The sequence below is a fragment of the Gasterosteus aculeatus genome, chromosome 21 (genome assembly GCF_964276395.1).
Source record: "Gasterosteus aculeatus chromosome 21, fGasAcu3.hap1.1, whole genome shotgun sequence".
NCBI lineage: Eukaryota > Metazoa > Chordata > Actinopteri > Perciformes > Gasterosteidae > Gasterosteus > Gasterosteus aculeatus.
In genome coordinates, this window is record NC_135708.1 from 15,720,760 (window position 1) to 15,735,936 (window position 15,177).

The window sequence follows — 15,177 nt, forward strand, 5'->3', positions numbered from 1 at the left end:
TTGTATGCGATAAATACTTTATTAGGTACTTTGGGAAAATATACCAATAATGATCGCTAATAAACCGCCGACTGGTGTGCCATGGGTTTATTATATTGAAGTGAAGTGATATTTTAACCCCTTGCAGTAAAGTCTCCTGCATATTATAAAACGCATGTAATAACGTGTTAATACTAACAATTAGAATCGGCATTACGACGTGTTGTTGTGCGCTCGTCTGGCTGTTGAACAACCACCTTACAAAACCCGGCGTTTGGTAACAACGTGTCCGACGACGTGACGGAGCCACTGTGTCCGAGCAGCTGGCACCGAGGACGGGGAGAAACTGCCCTCCGATACCCGAGCACGTCGGTGCGACTGGTTCACCTCCGCTGCGCCGTAAACGTCCAACGTGAAGCATGTCCACGTCCCGCACCGTCATTTGTCTACTGAGAAACGACCTGCGACTCCACGACAATGAGGTAAAGACCACGAACGGCGGGGAAACGTGTCGTTATTTACGGCCAGAGCAGCCATTGAACCGACTAGTACTACCGACAAGCACTACTGTGCTACTACTGCTGCGTGTAGTATTTGTGTTGTCACTACGGGGAAATGTTGAGCATACAATGTAACGATAACTGTTAGCTAACGTATGTAACAGTTAGCATGAAGCTAGTTTTTTTTTCGCCAGCAGCAGCAGCAACATTACTACTTCCGGTTTTTATTAGTTAAGAATAGGCCTGTTCTTCACCGTTCCGTGACAAAATGTATTTAATAAAGAATCTCCCAATTTTGCTTTTGTAAGCAAATTAACTTCGGGCCTTATAGTAATACAGGAGGTTATTGGCACCAACATTTGACGTTAGTTAACGTACGACTTCTGGTTGGATTTTTCAAAATAAAAGACTGCTTTTCAAGACTGACCAGATAAACATTTGTTTACTTAGTTTCTCAAAATAGCTAATTCGATTTCAGGTTATTTGTTCTAACTTTACCTGGCATGTTGTAGTTAATAGTAAATCACAACTTGCACAGCTGCCACAATTGTGTTTTCAAGACGGTTTGAAATCGACTGAAAGTGTTTTCTGATATGTATTTCCCATATTTTTTTACTCTTCAACGTGCAGCTTTTCCACTGGGCGCAAAGAAATGCAGAGTACATTGTCCCACTATACTGCTTCGACCCCAGGCATTATGTGGGAACGTACAACTACAACCTACCAAAGACTGGGCCTTTCCGCCTGCACTTCTTACTGGAGGGTGTCAAGGACCTCAGAAACACGATGCTCAGCAAGGGCAGGTAACTAAACAATGCACGCCTCTTATATTGCTTTATTTGTGGTGCTGAATATCTCAACAGTGTAGATGTGCCTTCGTTATAGAATTTTAATTATGAATGAAATCATAAATCATGAATTTATGTGTCAGGTTATTGCTACAGAGGATGCAGCTCATATCTGGGACATATTCTGTGTTCATGTGGTTCTTTTAATGTGTGTGTGTGTGACAGCAACCTCGTGGTGAGACGGGGTAAGCCAGAGGAGGTAGTTGCAGATCTCATCAAGCGATTGGGCTCCGTCAGCACTGTGGCGTTCCATGAAGAGGTAGTTCCAACCAGTCCTCCCTCCCCCCAAATGATCGCGTCACAATTACGCCTGCTCATGCTTTTTAGAGTTTTAACCTCACGTTCCAGGTGACCTCGGAAGAACTGAGTGTCGAGAAACGAGTGAAGGATGTCTGCGCGCGGATGAAAGTCAAAGTTCACACCTGCTGGGGCTCGACGCTGTACCACAGAGATGATGTTCCGTTTCACCACATATCCAGGTGGGAGAGAGAGAGAGAGGATATAGCCGTCCCGGGACAAAGCATCCGTGTTCCCCTTTAACGTCCTGTTTTTCAATTCTGCGAGATGTAGATCATGGGCATTTCTTCCTGGTTTGTTAGGCTGCCTGATGTGTACACTCAGTTCAGGAAGGCAGTGGAGACCCAGAGCAGGGTGAGGCCTCTGTTCCCAACCCCCGAGCAGCTGAAGCCTCTCCCTGATGGGCTGGAGGAAGGAGCCATTCCCACAGCAGAGGACCTGGAACAGACAGGTGAATTATGTCTTATCTGCTCTATCCAAATGGGATTAATTCATACAATCTTGCACTTTTCCTTTAGTGTCTTTTGTGTTCTGTGAATTTCCTGAAATGTCTATCAGTATGACTACAATAAATCCTTGCGTATTTATTTTATGTTCTTATAAATTGACTTTTGTATAAATGTCTATACGTGCTGCTGGCAATAAGGAAGCACAAATTGCTCATTTTATGCAGCGCCTCTATTAAGTAAATGGACATTGCTGCTATTTTCAGCATTCAAGAGGCAGACTGCTGAGCATAGATTTCCTCATTAAGTGCCAGCGAGCCAGCAGACCGGCTCGATTTCCGTGTACAAGATTTAAGCATTTATGGTTTTGCGTTTCCTAATGCACACCAGGGACAATTTAACCGGTATGAAATCAGTCGAATGCTGAAATTCTTCTCTTGTTTCATACTCGTAGGGCCCGTGACTGATCCTCGCTCAGCCTTCCCCTGCAGTGGTGGTGAAAGTCGAGCTCTGGCCAGACTCAAACACTATTTCTGGGACACTGTGAGCACAGCAGCATTACAAACAAGCGCTAGTTTGCTGCTTTTAAAATGGGGAAAAAAACAACAACTCTGATGATGAAAATGTAATAAATACATTTTCCGTTTTGTAGGATGCAGTTGCAACCTACAAGGAGACTCGTAATGGCTTGATCGGTATGGATTACTCTACTAAATTTGCACCCTGGTGAGTGTTATTGTATAATTTCATCCACTGCTGAATTCAAGCAAGAGATCAATGTTCCACAACCTATAGATGGATCACTAACGCTGCTCCCCTGGGCTTCTGCAGGCTGGCGATGGGTTGCATTTCACCCAGGTATATTTATCATCAGATCCAGCAGTATGAGAAGGAGCGCACAGCCAATCAGAGCACATATTGGTGAGTCCGGAGATGATGGCGGCTAAACAACAATAAAAATAAAATCGACTCTATCATAAGCCACGATTTTAGTCACGACTAATACAAATGTGTCTTCATCCCCGTCTTTCAGGGTCATTTTTGAACTTTTGTGGAGAGATTACTTCAAGTTTGTAGCCGTTAAGTACGGAAACAGACTGTTTCAGATCAACGGTAAAAATGAGTAAATCTTTTTAACATTTAAAAAAAGCAACATTATGAATGAATGTGAAGCTCATGGCGATTTTATCTCAGGACTTCAAGAGAAATCTGTTCCATGGAAGAAGGACATGACGCTGTTCAATGCGTGGAAAGGTTTGCTCCACCCTCGTTGTTCACAAAACATTCGGGTATCAAAAACTCAAGTGGTGTCGTCGAAAGTGTTTGTGTGCGTTTGAATATCTCTCTCACGTGCCGTCACAGAAGGACGAACAGGAGTGCCCTTCGTGGATGCCAACATGAGAGAGTTGGCAATGACGGGCTTCATGTCCAACAGAGGGCGGCAGAATGTCGCTAGCTTCCTCACAAAGGACTTGGGCCTGGACTGGAGGATGGGGGCTGAGTTGTTTGAATACCTCCTGGTAAGCAGGTTTCTACGACAACAGATTTAACTTTCAAAAGGAGGATTTGTATTTTTTTTAGATGTAATCGTTTGATTTGTTTGTTGGAATCTTGTGGATCAGCTGTTGTTTGTGTGTGGATGATGACACTCAAGAGAGTCTTCCTCTCCTGCTGTTTTCAATGTTCCCCCAAAAGATTGACCATGACGTCTGCAGCAACTATGGCAACTGGCTTTACAGCGCCGGCATCGGGAATGATCCCAGAGAGAACAGGAAGTTCAACATGATCAAGCAAGGCCTCGACTACGACGGCAATGTAGGATTTGAGAAGACGCACGTTTGTTTCATTTCCCTTTACGACTCCTGTCCGGAGCGCTCCACTGCTTTGCCGTTGTCCCCCCACGGTGATGGATCCAGCACAATGTGATACTAAGACTTTTTTGGGGGGTTTGGGTTGACCGTGTGTCCGCTTTAGGGCGACTATGTGCGGCGGTGGGTTCCTGAGCTGCAGGGGATCAGGGGAGCTGACGTGCACGCGCCCTGGACCCTCAGCACCGCTTCGCTGTCGCACGCTGGCGTGTCCCTCGGCGAGACCTACCCCAACCCCGTCGTCGTGGCACCTGAATGGAGCAGACACGTTAACAAGAAACCAGTGAGTGTGTGAGAAAAGGGAAGTGGGTAGTGTGATTAGTTGCTTCTGCTGTGAGAGCAGTAATTCTACCCTTTTTTTGTTCGCCACGCCGTGTGAAAAGTCTCTTAATAACAAAAGGAGATTTTTCCTTTGAACTTCTACACAAACTGGTTTACTTTAAAATCAATAATACAATACACTAATGATGTTAAATATGATAATACATCCATCACATGAGGCATTTTTTCTGCAGAATGAGTACTTTTACTTTTGATACGAAATCATCAGCTGCATTCCCTTACTAAAGTATCATTTTAAAAGTACTTTTACTTCTAATGGTGTATTTATACATAAGTAGAGGACCCGAATACATATTGTCCCCCTGGCAAACAAGGTTACCTATTGAAGTGGTTAAAACTTTAAATAAAGAAAATAAATGTTGCATCACACTAAAGGCAAATGTTTGTGTCCCTGCGTTTTGTCAGAGTGGCGCACGGCCTTCGCCGAGAGGGAAGAAGGGCCCATCGCACACTCCCAAACAACACGGGGACCGAGGCATTGACTTCTACTTCTCCAGAAGTAAAAACCTGTGAGCCGTCTGACAGGAAACGCTGAACAGGCGGACGGAGTTGATCGAGGGAAGTCGTCCTATGAGGATTTGAGGAAACGCATGTGCTACTTGAATACCAGAATATTATATATATTAAGTCTGCCATAGTTTCTTGGTAAAAGTAACCCCATAAAGTGCCTTTAATGGACTCGTTTCCTGTGAGACTGCAGCAAATTGATAAAATCACAATGTGGTTTTAAGTTTGACGCAGTGGAACATCTATCTGATTCTTTTTTTTATGCAGATAGTTTTTTCTTGCTTCTGTTTTTATTTGTTTTATTGCTCTTAATGTTCTATTTTCCTTTTTATGCTTCAGAATTTTCCCATCTGTGACCGTTATACAATAAAAAGATTTTGTTCTGCAGTGAAGTAAATTCCAAATGTTTCTGCCTTTTTATGACACGTGATTAAAGGAAAGAGGTGGAGCCAATCTGTCTGGGAACTTTATCAATATATTCATGCAAGAAACGGGAACTAAAACGTAAAACCCTTGAACACACCCTTCCACTAACATGTTACAGTATTCCTTTAAGCTCCTGCGCACTCAAGCGAAAGTAGCCAAATCACCAACTCTATGGGAGAAGCGCGCTATTTGGCCTCTGAGGTCCGTGTAAACAGCAGCTCTCCTCCCCCTCATGACGCGGAACTCCGCGGTTTTCATCACTTCCTCTGGTTGACAGTCTGTGCTCGTTACGATGTTTCGCTGTTTGTTGTTCTAAGTAAAGCGCGTCGTGTCCGGACAACTTTCCAACGATGGCCTGCGTGGATTCAGAGGTTGACTTGTGGGTCGTTCCTCTCGTTGCGCTCAATATGAGCGTGCGTAAAAAGTTGGGACTGTACCTGAACCCTCGGAACGCGGTGGCCGCGGACTGGATGGCCGTGGCGGAGGAAATGGGCTTCAATTACCTGGAGATAAAGAACTACGAGGGGACCAAAAGTCCCACCGAGTCGGTCCTGGAGGACTGGCAGGCCCGCTGCACCGACGCGACGGTCGGGAAGCTGCTGTCCATCCTGGAGGAGGTGGAGAGGAGAGACATTGTGGAGGACCTCCGTCCCCTGATGGGTGCGTTGGTGTCATTTGGACTTTGGTTTTAATCCTCGATTGCGCGAATAGCCGACACGAGCAGTAATAACGTAACGTGCGGTCGTGCTTTGTAGCGCGCGCGCGTCACTCCAGGAAGTGATTCACACGCTTCAATTCTCGCTTTGCAAAATCGATTTAAAATAAAACGTCCTCCATGAATTATTGTGTGTATGCGCGTGCACAGTCATTTACATGCGCCTCTTTTTTTCTGTGCCAGATGAGGACGTCAGGAAGTACTGCGAGAACCAGAAGAAGAACGCGAAGCCCCCTCTGCAGGTCCCAGAGGTGGACAGCTGTGTCCCTCGCCCCACCGAGAGGATTGGTATCACTCTGCAGGACGACCCCGAGGGTCAGTGCGTGGTTAAGCTGCATTTTAGTTTTTACATCTACAAAACATCTACAGGGCAAATCTTGCATTAATTCAATGACTCTTCGATGCTCCAAACAAGTTGTGTGACATCGGCAGAGCTTCCCTCAGGTGATAAAACAATATACAGTCACAAAACTCTTCGTTTTGCAACTTTCTATCAGTCCTCTATTGTTGTAATATTTCACTTTTAACTATCTTAACTATTTTGCATTGTTTTTCAACACCAAAAACAATACGAGTAAAGGCCCGAGTATGTAATTAACCCACTGCCACAGTAAAATGCTGAACACACTTACACTTTGAATGAGGCATAGATTTAGATAATGATCTTTTTGCTGCACAGATTTCACAGCTGATGTCTGTACAACTGCAAGAAAATAGATTATGAGTATGCAAGAATGACATAAAAGCCTTCAATAATTAGTGTTACTCAAGTCTTCATAACAACCTGACATGTAATGTAACAACATGTGTCATGTGCCGCCAAGATATTACAACAGTGTGAATTTTGCAATGCATTTATCGTATCGCTTACGTTAGCTCACTTCAGATTTCGGAGAGTGACAGTGACATTATCTTCTGTGGTGAGGCAATAAAAGCTTTGACACTTTTTCTAACTCAAATGGTGTCTAATCACTCATGGCTGCACAGCTGCATCGGCCCCTGCACGTGGTCATGTGGATTTTTCTATCCTGCTCATATTTTGCCTCCGTTCAATAAATGTTTATTGATTACAATGTAACTGCGTTGAATCCAGGTGCTCCCGAGCTGTTTGACGCCTTCATCTGCTACTGCCAGAAGGACTTTGCGTTTGTGCGTGAGATGATCCGCGAGCTGGAACAGACCGAGTACAAGCTGAAGCTGTGCGTGTTTGACCGCGACGTCCTCCCGGGCTCCTGCGTCTGGACCATCACCAGCGAACTCATTGAGAAGAGGTGGGACACCGACACGTGCAGAGCGTCGGCCTGCTGCTCATTAAGAGCTATAATAAATTCTACCCTTATGGCTCCACGTTGATGATCTACCCGGGAGAGGGGCATATTGGATTGAAATTTCCTGGAAACAAAAGACGCGATAGCTTCAATTTTGGCAGAAGGATCAACTCTCATAACCACGTGTCATTAAAGCGTCTGGAGAGCAAGTTTTCTTTCTTACAATCTCCCTCATATCTATAATTGCTATTATGTGACCCTCTGTGCAGGTGCAAGAGGATGGTGGTGGTGATTTCAGATGAATACCTCGATAGTGACGCCTGTGACTTTCAGACCAAGTTTGCTCTCAGTCTCTGTCCCGGTAAGTTCATTTATGTTACGTTAAGCAGCTACCTGCATCCGACATGCATGTGTGCATGCAAGCTACTTATTTTGTCATTCTTTCTTTGCAGGTGCTCAATCCAAACGGCTTATTCCTGTGATGTACAAGCCAATGACAAAGCCGTTCCCCAGCATCTTACGCTTCCTCACCATATGTGACTACACTCGGCCCTGCACACAGGCCTGGTTCTGGGTACGCCTGGCGAAAGCTCTCTCGCAGCCCCACAAAGACCAGGCCAGTAGTTGTGTTTAAAGGTGTTCTGTGGGGTTTGGGTAATGATCAAACATCCCAGGTTAAAGTATATACTTTTGTTTGTGGTCTGCGTCCTGGTGGCTTCTGAACACATTCTGAGGTTGTACAATATTAAGTATTATGATTGAAGCTATTTGGGTTCTCTATAAAGTTGACGTTGAGATTTCTGGATATTGTCACTATGAAAACTCGAGCTGCACAAGGATACCAAATATCAGTTCTCACTGCACAAGGCCTTTATTAGATTTAACAATAACATAAGATGTGCCTGCCGCTGTTTTGTATTTATGTGGGGAGTATTGGCAAACAGGATGTGTTAGAGGACGGTCTACAAAATATTCTGTGGTAGCTAGTTTCTCTGCACTTCCTCTAATGAGTCAAATTCTAGGTGAGATTAGAGATTAATAGGAAGCGCTATTGTGATTGTGATTCTTCCACTTAGTTAATTTTGACCTGCTGACACCCCCGCCTTTCCATCTGAATTTGTACTGATATGTTTATTGAAGTGAATGTATTCTACGTTGAAAAAATGGTCTAAACATTATTTCCTCAAAATATTTCTTAAACATTTCGAATGTATGATGATTTTGTATCTAAAAATAAAATGCCTTTCTACTGTCACAAAAGCGCATCATGTTATGATTTCCTCCAGCAAGTGTCGTGATTGTGCAAATCCTGCATGTTATAAAGTTAACCAACAGAGGTGTCGCTAATTGAATGCTGTAAAAAAAGACTGAGTAAATTTTACAGTAACAGATGAGCATCCAATCATAGAGCAGTATACGTGTGCACCGTCCAATCAGAGGACAGGATATTCCTTAAAGCAACACGCCTCTTTTTACACTGTTACACTCGGATATCAGGCTAAGAATTTCCTAACCTATTTAACAACTAAACGTACTTAAATGAATTAAATTGTTCTGGGTTAGGGAGGACCGAGAGCGCCGTGAGTTTATGTTGGCATAAACAGCGCTTTCTTGTTAGCTTTAGGAGAGGAACAAATGCCTGCAAGGCCTTACTCTAGGCTACATTTAAATATAGTGTAAAATAGCCCGCCATTGAAACGTGCCGGAACCAAGGTTTGACTTGTATTTTGGGCATTTACCCACAGGTCTTTACCCTCTTTCACCTCATATTTTCACACTTCACGTTTTAGCGCCGTCTTTTAAATATAAAGTAACATTCAGATAATCTGTGACGCATTTGTCCTATTGTATGTAGCCGACGTCTATTTCGACGATTGTTTCTTGCTCTTAATACAGTTTTATTTCCCCTTTTATGCTTTGTCAGAGGTTTCCCATCTGTGACGGTTGTACAATAAAATTGCTAAATGGAAAGATTTTGTTCTGCGGTGAAGTAAGTTACACACTTTTCTGCCTTTTTATGACATGTGATTAAAGGAAAAAGGTGGAGCAAATCTGTCTGAACTTTATGAATGTATTCATGCAAGAAAGGGGAACTAAAACCCTTGAACACACCCTTCCACTAACATGTTACAGTATTCCTTTAAGCTCCTGCTCACTCAAGCGAAAGTAGCCAAATCACCAACTCTATGGGAGAAGCGCGCTATTTGGCCTCTGAGGTCCGTGTAAACAGCAGCTCTCCTCCCCCTCATGACGCGGAACTCCGCGGTTTTCATCACTTCCTCTGGTTGACAGTCTGTGTACCCCGGACGTGGTCTTCTCGTTACGATGTTTCGCTGTTTGTTGTTCTAAGTAAAGCGCGTCGTGTCCGGACAACTTTCCAACGATGGCCTGCGTGGATTCAGAGGTTGACTTGTGGGTCGTTCCTCTCGTTGCGCTCAATATGAGCGTGCGTAAAAAGTTGGGACTGTACCTGAACCCTCGGAACGCGGTGGCCGCGGACTGGATGGCCGTGGCGGAGGAAATGGGCTTCAATTACCTGGAGATAAAGAACTACGAGGGGACCAAAAGTCCCACCGAGTCGGTCCTGGAGGACTGGCAGGCCCGCTGCACCGACGCGACGGTCGGGAAGCTGCTGTCCATCCTGGAGGAGGTGGAGAGGAGAGACATTGTGGAGGACCTCCGTCCCCTGATGGGTGCGTTGGTGTCATTTGGACTTTGGTTTTAAACCTCGATTGCGCCAATAGCCGACACGTCACTCCAGGAAGTGATTCAGACGTTCTCCATGAATTATTGTATGCAGTCATGTGTGTATGCACGTGCACAGTCATTTACATGTGCACCTTTTTTTTTTGTGCCAGATGAGGACGTCAGGAAGTACTGCGAGAACCAGAAGAACGCAAAGCCCCCTCTGCAGGTCCCAGAGGTGGACAGCTGTGTCCCTCGCCCCACGCAGAGGATTGGTATCACTCTGCAGGACGACCCCGAGGGTCAGTGCGTGGTTAAGCTGCATTTTAGTTTTTACATCTACAAAACATCTACAGGGCAAATCTTGCATTAATTCAATGAATATCTGATTCTGTAAAGAAGTTGTGTGACACTGTTGCATTGGCAGAGCGTCTCTCAGGTGAAAAAACAATATACATTCACAAAAGATCTGCAATTTAGAAGCACTAAACCCGAATACTGCTTTTAATTATTTTTTGCAACTTTATATCAGTTTCCTCTATTGCTGTAATATTTAACTTTTAACAAAATAAATCGGACAGCCGGAGTTGCTAGGTATTTTACATTGTTTTTCAACACCAAAAACAATACGAGTAAAGGCCCGAGTATGTAACTAACCCACTGCCACAGTAAAATGCTGAACACACTTACACTTTGAATGAGGCATAGATTTAGATAATGATCTTTTTGCTGCACAGATTTCACAGCTGATGTCTGTACAACTGCAAGAAAATAGATTATGAGTATGCAAGAATGAAATGAAGCCTTCAATAATTAGTGTTACTCAAGTCTTCATAACAACCCGAATGTCACGTGCCGGCAAAGATCATTACAAATGTGTTACTTAGCAATGCATTTGTTACGGGTCCCAGGAATGGGACCACAGCAGCAAAGTTGAATGATTAACCCGTAGGGCGGATACAGTTGAACAGCAGAAACGACACCAGGCATTCAAGGTTCGACATGCACGTTGTTTCTGCTTTAATTAACAAAACAGCATTCACATAAAACAAGCAATATCAAAACACCATCTGACGTTCAGTTAGTAACAGCGATGTCCGAGCCCATGTGCGTACCGTGTGACAATAATACAGTGTCGGCGCTATCCCTGCAAGACAACGCTCAGGTCCAAATAACCGCTAGCTCACCTGCTAAGGCTAAACTCATAGCTCGAGTCTGCTGCAAATGTACACACTAGGTGTTTACACTGTCAAATTTCCGTCACAAACCCTTTTTAAATTAGCGTGTACATGTAGAGAGTTTTAACAATATTGGGTATCGGCCATTTACATGAGCACCAACCTGTAGGACGGATACAGTTGAACAGCAGAAACTACACCAGGCATTCACTTCGACATTCACGTTGTTTCTGCGGAGCGAGCGGGAGTCGCGCCCGAAAACAACCCGGGTGCAACTGTTCCCGTGCCCCTAGTTCCCCCCGAGGGAATGCAACGCTCTTCTGTCCCTCTGTATGGTCCACCTGCTGAAATTCAACCCTGCAATAACTACTCTCACTGTTTTGCATATTAGATTTTTTTTTAACAAATCCCAACCTACATTACAGATAAATATGTGTTTACATCCTTAGGTGTGCCACACATTTATTGTTACACTTACATTAGATTTCGGAGAGTGACAGTGACATTATCTTCTGTGGTGAGGCAATAAAAGCTTTGACACTTTTTCTAATTCAAATGGTCTCTAATCACTCATGGCTGCACAGCTGCATCGGCCCCTGCACGTGGTCATGTGGATTTTTCTATCCTGCTCATATTTTGCCTCCGTTCAATAAATGTTTATTGATTACAATGTAACTGCGTTGAATCCAGGTGCTCCCGAGCTGTTTGACGCCTTCATCTGCTACTGCCAGAAGGACTTTGATTTTGTGCGTGAGATGATCCGCGAGCTGGAACAGACCGAGTACAAGCTGAAGCTGTGCGTGTTTGACCGCGACGTCCTCCCGGGCTCCTGCGTCTGGACCATCACCAGCGAACTCATTGAGAAGAGGTGGGACACCGACACGTGCAGAGCGTCGGCCTGCTGCTCATTAAGAGCTATAATAAATTCTACCCTTATGGCTCCACGTTGATGATCTACCCGGGAGAGGGGCATATTGGATTGAAATTTCCTGGAAACAAAAGACGTGATAGCTTCAATTTTGGCAGAAGGATCAACTCTCATAACCACGTGTCATTAAAGCGTCTGGAGAGCAAGTTTTCTTTCTTACAATCTCCCTCATATCTATGATTGCTATTATGTGACCCTCTGTGCAGGTGCAAGAGGATTGTGGTGGTGATTTCAGATGAATACCTCGATAGTGACGCCTGTGACTTTCAGACCAAGTTTGCTCTCAGTCTCTGTCCCGGTAAGTTCATTTATGTTACGTTAAGCAGCTACCTGCATCCGACATGCATCTGTGCATGCAAGCTACTTATTTTGTCACTCTTTCTTGTGTTTCAGGAGCTCGGGACAAACGGCTTATTCCTGTGAAATGCAAGCCAATGACAAAGCCGTTCCCCAGCATCTTACGCCACCTCAACATAGGTGACTACACTCGCCCCTACACGCGGGCCTGGTTGTGGGTACGCCTGGCGAGAACTCTCTCACAGCCTACATTCATGTAAGGTTTGGATAATGACCAAACATGCCAGGTTAAAGTATATACTTTTGTTCGTGATCTGCGTCTCGGGTTCCGTTTCAAGTAGGAGGTTTAACCAACTCGGAGTCAAACCCTAAACTCTGAGTTGATTTACCCTGAGATGGGAAACTCTGAGTTTTGGGTTTCCGAACAGCTGTTTAGAGTTGGTTGAATCAACTAGGAGTAGGTGTTAAGGTTTCGGAAGCTCTCGAGGGAGGACTCAATCCTTTGTTCTCGTCCCGGCCGGAAACGAGGACACGAATGAGTCAATTCGTTTAAATTCAAAAATCAAAAGTTATTTAATAACTGAACAACGTAATAGGGATTACAATTACAAGGTGAAATACTAAGCGAACAGTGGAATATTTCGCGAAATAGAGAATCCTCTGAGCAAGTCTGAAGTGACTTATCAACGCGGCTGCAGGAGAAGTTCTAACAGTCTTTTCCCCGCCATGGTCCTTTGAAAACTCTTGAGGTGTGTCTTCCTTGGTGCATTTGAATGTCATTGGCCTCTTCTCCAAAGGGTCACCTCCTCCATTGTCCCCTTCACGTCGAGGTGTGATGCTGCAGCTGTAACCTGAAACCTCACTGTACTAGCTGTCCCTCACATTCCAATGCACTCAATGTAGATACCGTGGCTTTATGCCCCAATGAGTGAATTTAACAAAGCATACATCGTTTAAGTCTTCATCTTATAACTAGTACACTTTCATTACAACAACCCATCATTAATGATCACCGTTCATCACACTTCATCATAAGATCCAAGACAGTTCATGTGGTTCAATTCTCAAGACATTTGCCTCAGTTGGCTGCCTCGCAATAAGTTGTTCATTTTATTACCTGACAGGAGAAAAAACTCCCAAAAAACCCTCCTTGGGGATAAAATTGGGAGAAATCCATAAAGAACGGCAATTGGCATCCGTCCCCAGGTTTCAACATCACATTGTAACAGAATGTTAATGTGTGCAGTGTTTATATGATTTAAATGACTATGAATTGTGTTTGATTGAAATTGCATTCACTTCATCTAACATGTTAATGTAATAACTAATATCTAACATCACACAAACTATAATTCTAACACTAAACATCATTACACGTACTACAATTCTATGACTAGGGGTGCACTTCTGGCTTAAATCCCTAACATAGGTTGACTCAAAGCTGAGCACGTGCACCACCACAGTATGAGGAACTATAATAGCTCTCACTGGCTTGTGTCCATGGAACAAAAACCTTTAAAATACGTTTCAGAGCGAGGCACATGTTTCTCACGGCTTTGCATACTGTAGCTTTCTCCGCATCACCATTGTTGTACAGGAAACTGCCATTTGCAGAAAACGATAATGCACAAAGGATCTGCTCGGATGTGAGAGCACGTCCACGATGGGTGACGTTAGCTATATGAGGACGGGTGAGGTTATGTACATATTGGATGGACTGTGAAGTAAAACGATACCGTTCAAACAAGTAGTTATCTGCAAATGACAATATATATAATCAGGGTCTCAATATTCTCTCCCGACGTGTTTAACATCCTGCAAAGTAATATCGCTTCTTCATCAACAGGATCGTTCAGAACAGCCATGTTCGAGAAAAAAACGTTAGTCTTTAGTAACAGTCTAGTCTTTACGTAACAGATCTTATTTTGTTCAAATGTCGAAACTTCGCTAAAATACGCCTGATAAAGAGTAACTGAATGAATGAGGAAATGAAAGCACGCTGTGTCATTGGCTGGGCTGCTGTCAGAGGGAGGAGACCGTGAAAGAAACTCGAGGTTTATTGAAGAAAACCTCCTCCCGACCAGGTTAAGTTCACAGGCTCAGTTACCATGGTGACTGAGCCTGAGCTGTAGTTACCTCCCTTTCTTAAACAGACAACCCAGAGTTTCCCTCATTTTAACAAACTCTTGAGTTTTCACTAAACCCGCTTCTTGAAACGGACGCCTGGTGGCTTCTGAACACATTCTGAGGTTGTACGATATTAAGTATTATGATTGAAGCTATTTGGGTTCTCTATAAAGATGACGTTGAGATTTCTGGAAATTGTCACTATGGAACTCCAGCTGCACAAAGATACCAAATGTCAGTTCTCACTGCACAAGGCCTATTAGATTTCAACAATAACATAAGATGTGCCTGCTACTGTTTTGTATTTATGTGGGGAGTATTGGCAAACAGGATGTGTTAGAGGACGGTCTACAAAATTTTCTATGATCCCTAGTTTCTTTGCACTTCCTCTAATTAGTCAATTTCTAGGTCAGATCAGAGATTAATAGGAAGCGCTATTGTGATTATGATTGTGATTCTTCCACTTATGTAATGTTACTGCCTGCTGACACCCCCGCCTTTCCATCTGAATTTGTACTTATGATATGTTTATTGAAGTGAATGTATTCTACGTTGAATCAATGGTCCAAACATAATTTCCTCAAAATATTTTTACACATATTTCAAATGTATGATGATTTTGTATGTAAAAATAAAATGCCTTTCTACTGTCACAAAAGCGCATCATGTTATGATTTCCTCCAGCAAGTGTCGTGGTTGTGCAAATCCTGCATGTTATAAAGTTAACCAACAGAGGTGTCGCTAATTGAAGGCTGTAAAAAAAGAC

General features: G+C 43.7%; 3 protein-coding genes across 4 annotated transcripts; all 3 read left to right on the forward strand.

Moving 5' to 3' along the window:
- The first annotated feature begins 72 nt into the window (after positions 1 to 72).
- On the forward strand, positions 73 to 5,184 carry cry-dash (cryptochrome DASH). The gene is made up of 14 exons (XM_040167671.2): positions 73 to 461; positions 1,110 to 1,282; positions 1,493 to 1,586; positions 1,676 to 1,806; positions 1,927 to 2,075; positions 2,525 to 2,613; positions 2,723 to 2,796; positions 2,902 to 2,991; positions 3,104 to 3,183; positions 3,265 to 3,324; positions 3,433 to 3,590; positions 3,766 to 3,885; positions 4,045 to 4,221; positions 4,686 to 5,184. The coding sequence occupies exons 1-14, from the start codon at positions 399 to 401 to the stop codon at positions 4,791 to 4,793; spliced, it is 1,566 nt and encodes a 521-aa protein (XP_040023605.2). The 5' UTR covers positions 73 to 398; the 3' UTR covers positions 4,794 to 5,184.
- Positions 5,185 to 5,350: 166 nt separating this feature from the next.
- Positions 5,351 to 8,456, forward strand: myd88 (MYD88 innate immune signal transduction adaptor). Its single transcript, XM_040167672.2, has 5 exons — positions 5,351 to 5,873; positions 6,112 to 6,243; positions 7,022 to 7,199; positions 7,466 to 7,557; positions 7,649 to 8,456. Exons 1-5 carry the CDS (start codon positions 5,564 to 5,566, stop codon positions 7,828 to 7,830), a joined length of 894 nt encoding a protein of 297 aa, XP_040023606.1. The 5' UTR covers positions 5,351 to 5,563; the 3' UTR covers positions 7,831 to 8,456.
- Positions 8,457 to 9,323: 867 nt separating this feature from the next.
- On the forward strand, positions 9,324 to 15,069 carry LOC120811549 (myeloid differentiation primary response protein MyD88). Of its 2 annotated transcripts, XR_013454301.1 has the most exons (6): positions 9,324 to 9,889; positions 10,055 to 10,183; positions 11,750 to 11,927; positions 12,194 to 12,285; positions 12,381 to 12,745; positions 13,714 to 15,069. XR_013454301.1 is itself a non-coding variant. In XM_040166988.2 (5 exons), the coding sequence occupies exons 1-5, from the start codon at positions 9,580 to 9,582 to the stop codon at positions 12,542 to 12,544; spliced, it is 873 nt and encodes a 290-aa protein (XP_040022922.2). In that variant the 5' UTR covers positions 9,324 to 9,579; the 3' UTR covers positions 12,545 to 15,069. The 2 variants fall into 2 exon arrangements, 1 of the variants encoding a protein (XP_040022922.2); XM_040166988.2 differs by having other exon boundaries at positions 12,381 to 15,069.
- Positions 15,070 to 15,177: the final 108 nt, after the last annotated feature.

What these genes read in the sequence shown, in the direction of transcription:
- cry-dash (XM_040167671.2), top strand. Translation starts at nt 399, where the DNA reads ATGTCCACGTCCCGCACCGTCATTTGTCTACTGAGAAACGACCTGCGA. An exon ending in GCTGTTCAATGCGTGGAAAG is followed by an intron (nt 3,325 to 3,432) that starts GTTTGCTCCACC and finishes GTGCCGTCACAG; the next exon opens with AAGGACGAACAGGAGTGCCC. An exon ending in GCCTCGACTACGACGGCAAT is followed by an intron (nt 3,886 to 4,044) that starts GTAGGATTTGAG and finishes TGTCCGCTTTAG; the next exon opens with GGCGACTATGTGCGGCGGTG.
- myd88 (XM_040167672.2), top strand. Translation starts at nt 5,564, where the DNA reads ATGGCCTGCGTGGATTCAGAGGTTGACTTGTGGGTCGTTCCTCTCGTT. An exon ending in TCTGCAGGACGACCCCGAGG is followed by an intron (nt 6,244 to 7,021) that starts GTCAGTGCGTGG and finishes CGTTGAATCCAG; the next exon opens with GTGCTCCCGAGCTGTTTGAC. An exon ending in TGCTCTCAGTCTCTGTCCCG is followed by an intron (nt 7,558 to 7,648) that starts GTAAGTTCATTT and finishes CTTTCTTTGCAG; the next exon opens with GTGCTCAATCCAAACGGCTT.
- LOC120811549 (XM_040166988.2), top strand. Translation starts at nt 9,580, where the DNA reads ATGGCCTGCGTGGATTCAGAGGTTGACTTGTGGGTCGTTCCTCTCGTT. An exon ending in GGACCTCCGTCCCCTGATGG is followed by an intron (nt 9,890 to 10,054) that starts GTGCGTTGGTGT and finishes TTTTTGTGCCAG; the next exon opens with ATGAGGACGTCAGGAAGTAC. An exon ending in TCTGCAGGACGACCCCGAGG is followed by an intron (nt 10,184 to 11,749) that starts GTCAGTGCGTGG and finishes CGTTGAATCCAG; the next exon opens with GTGCTCCCGAGCTGTTTGAC.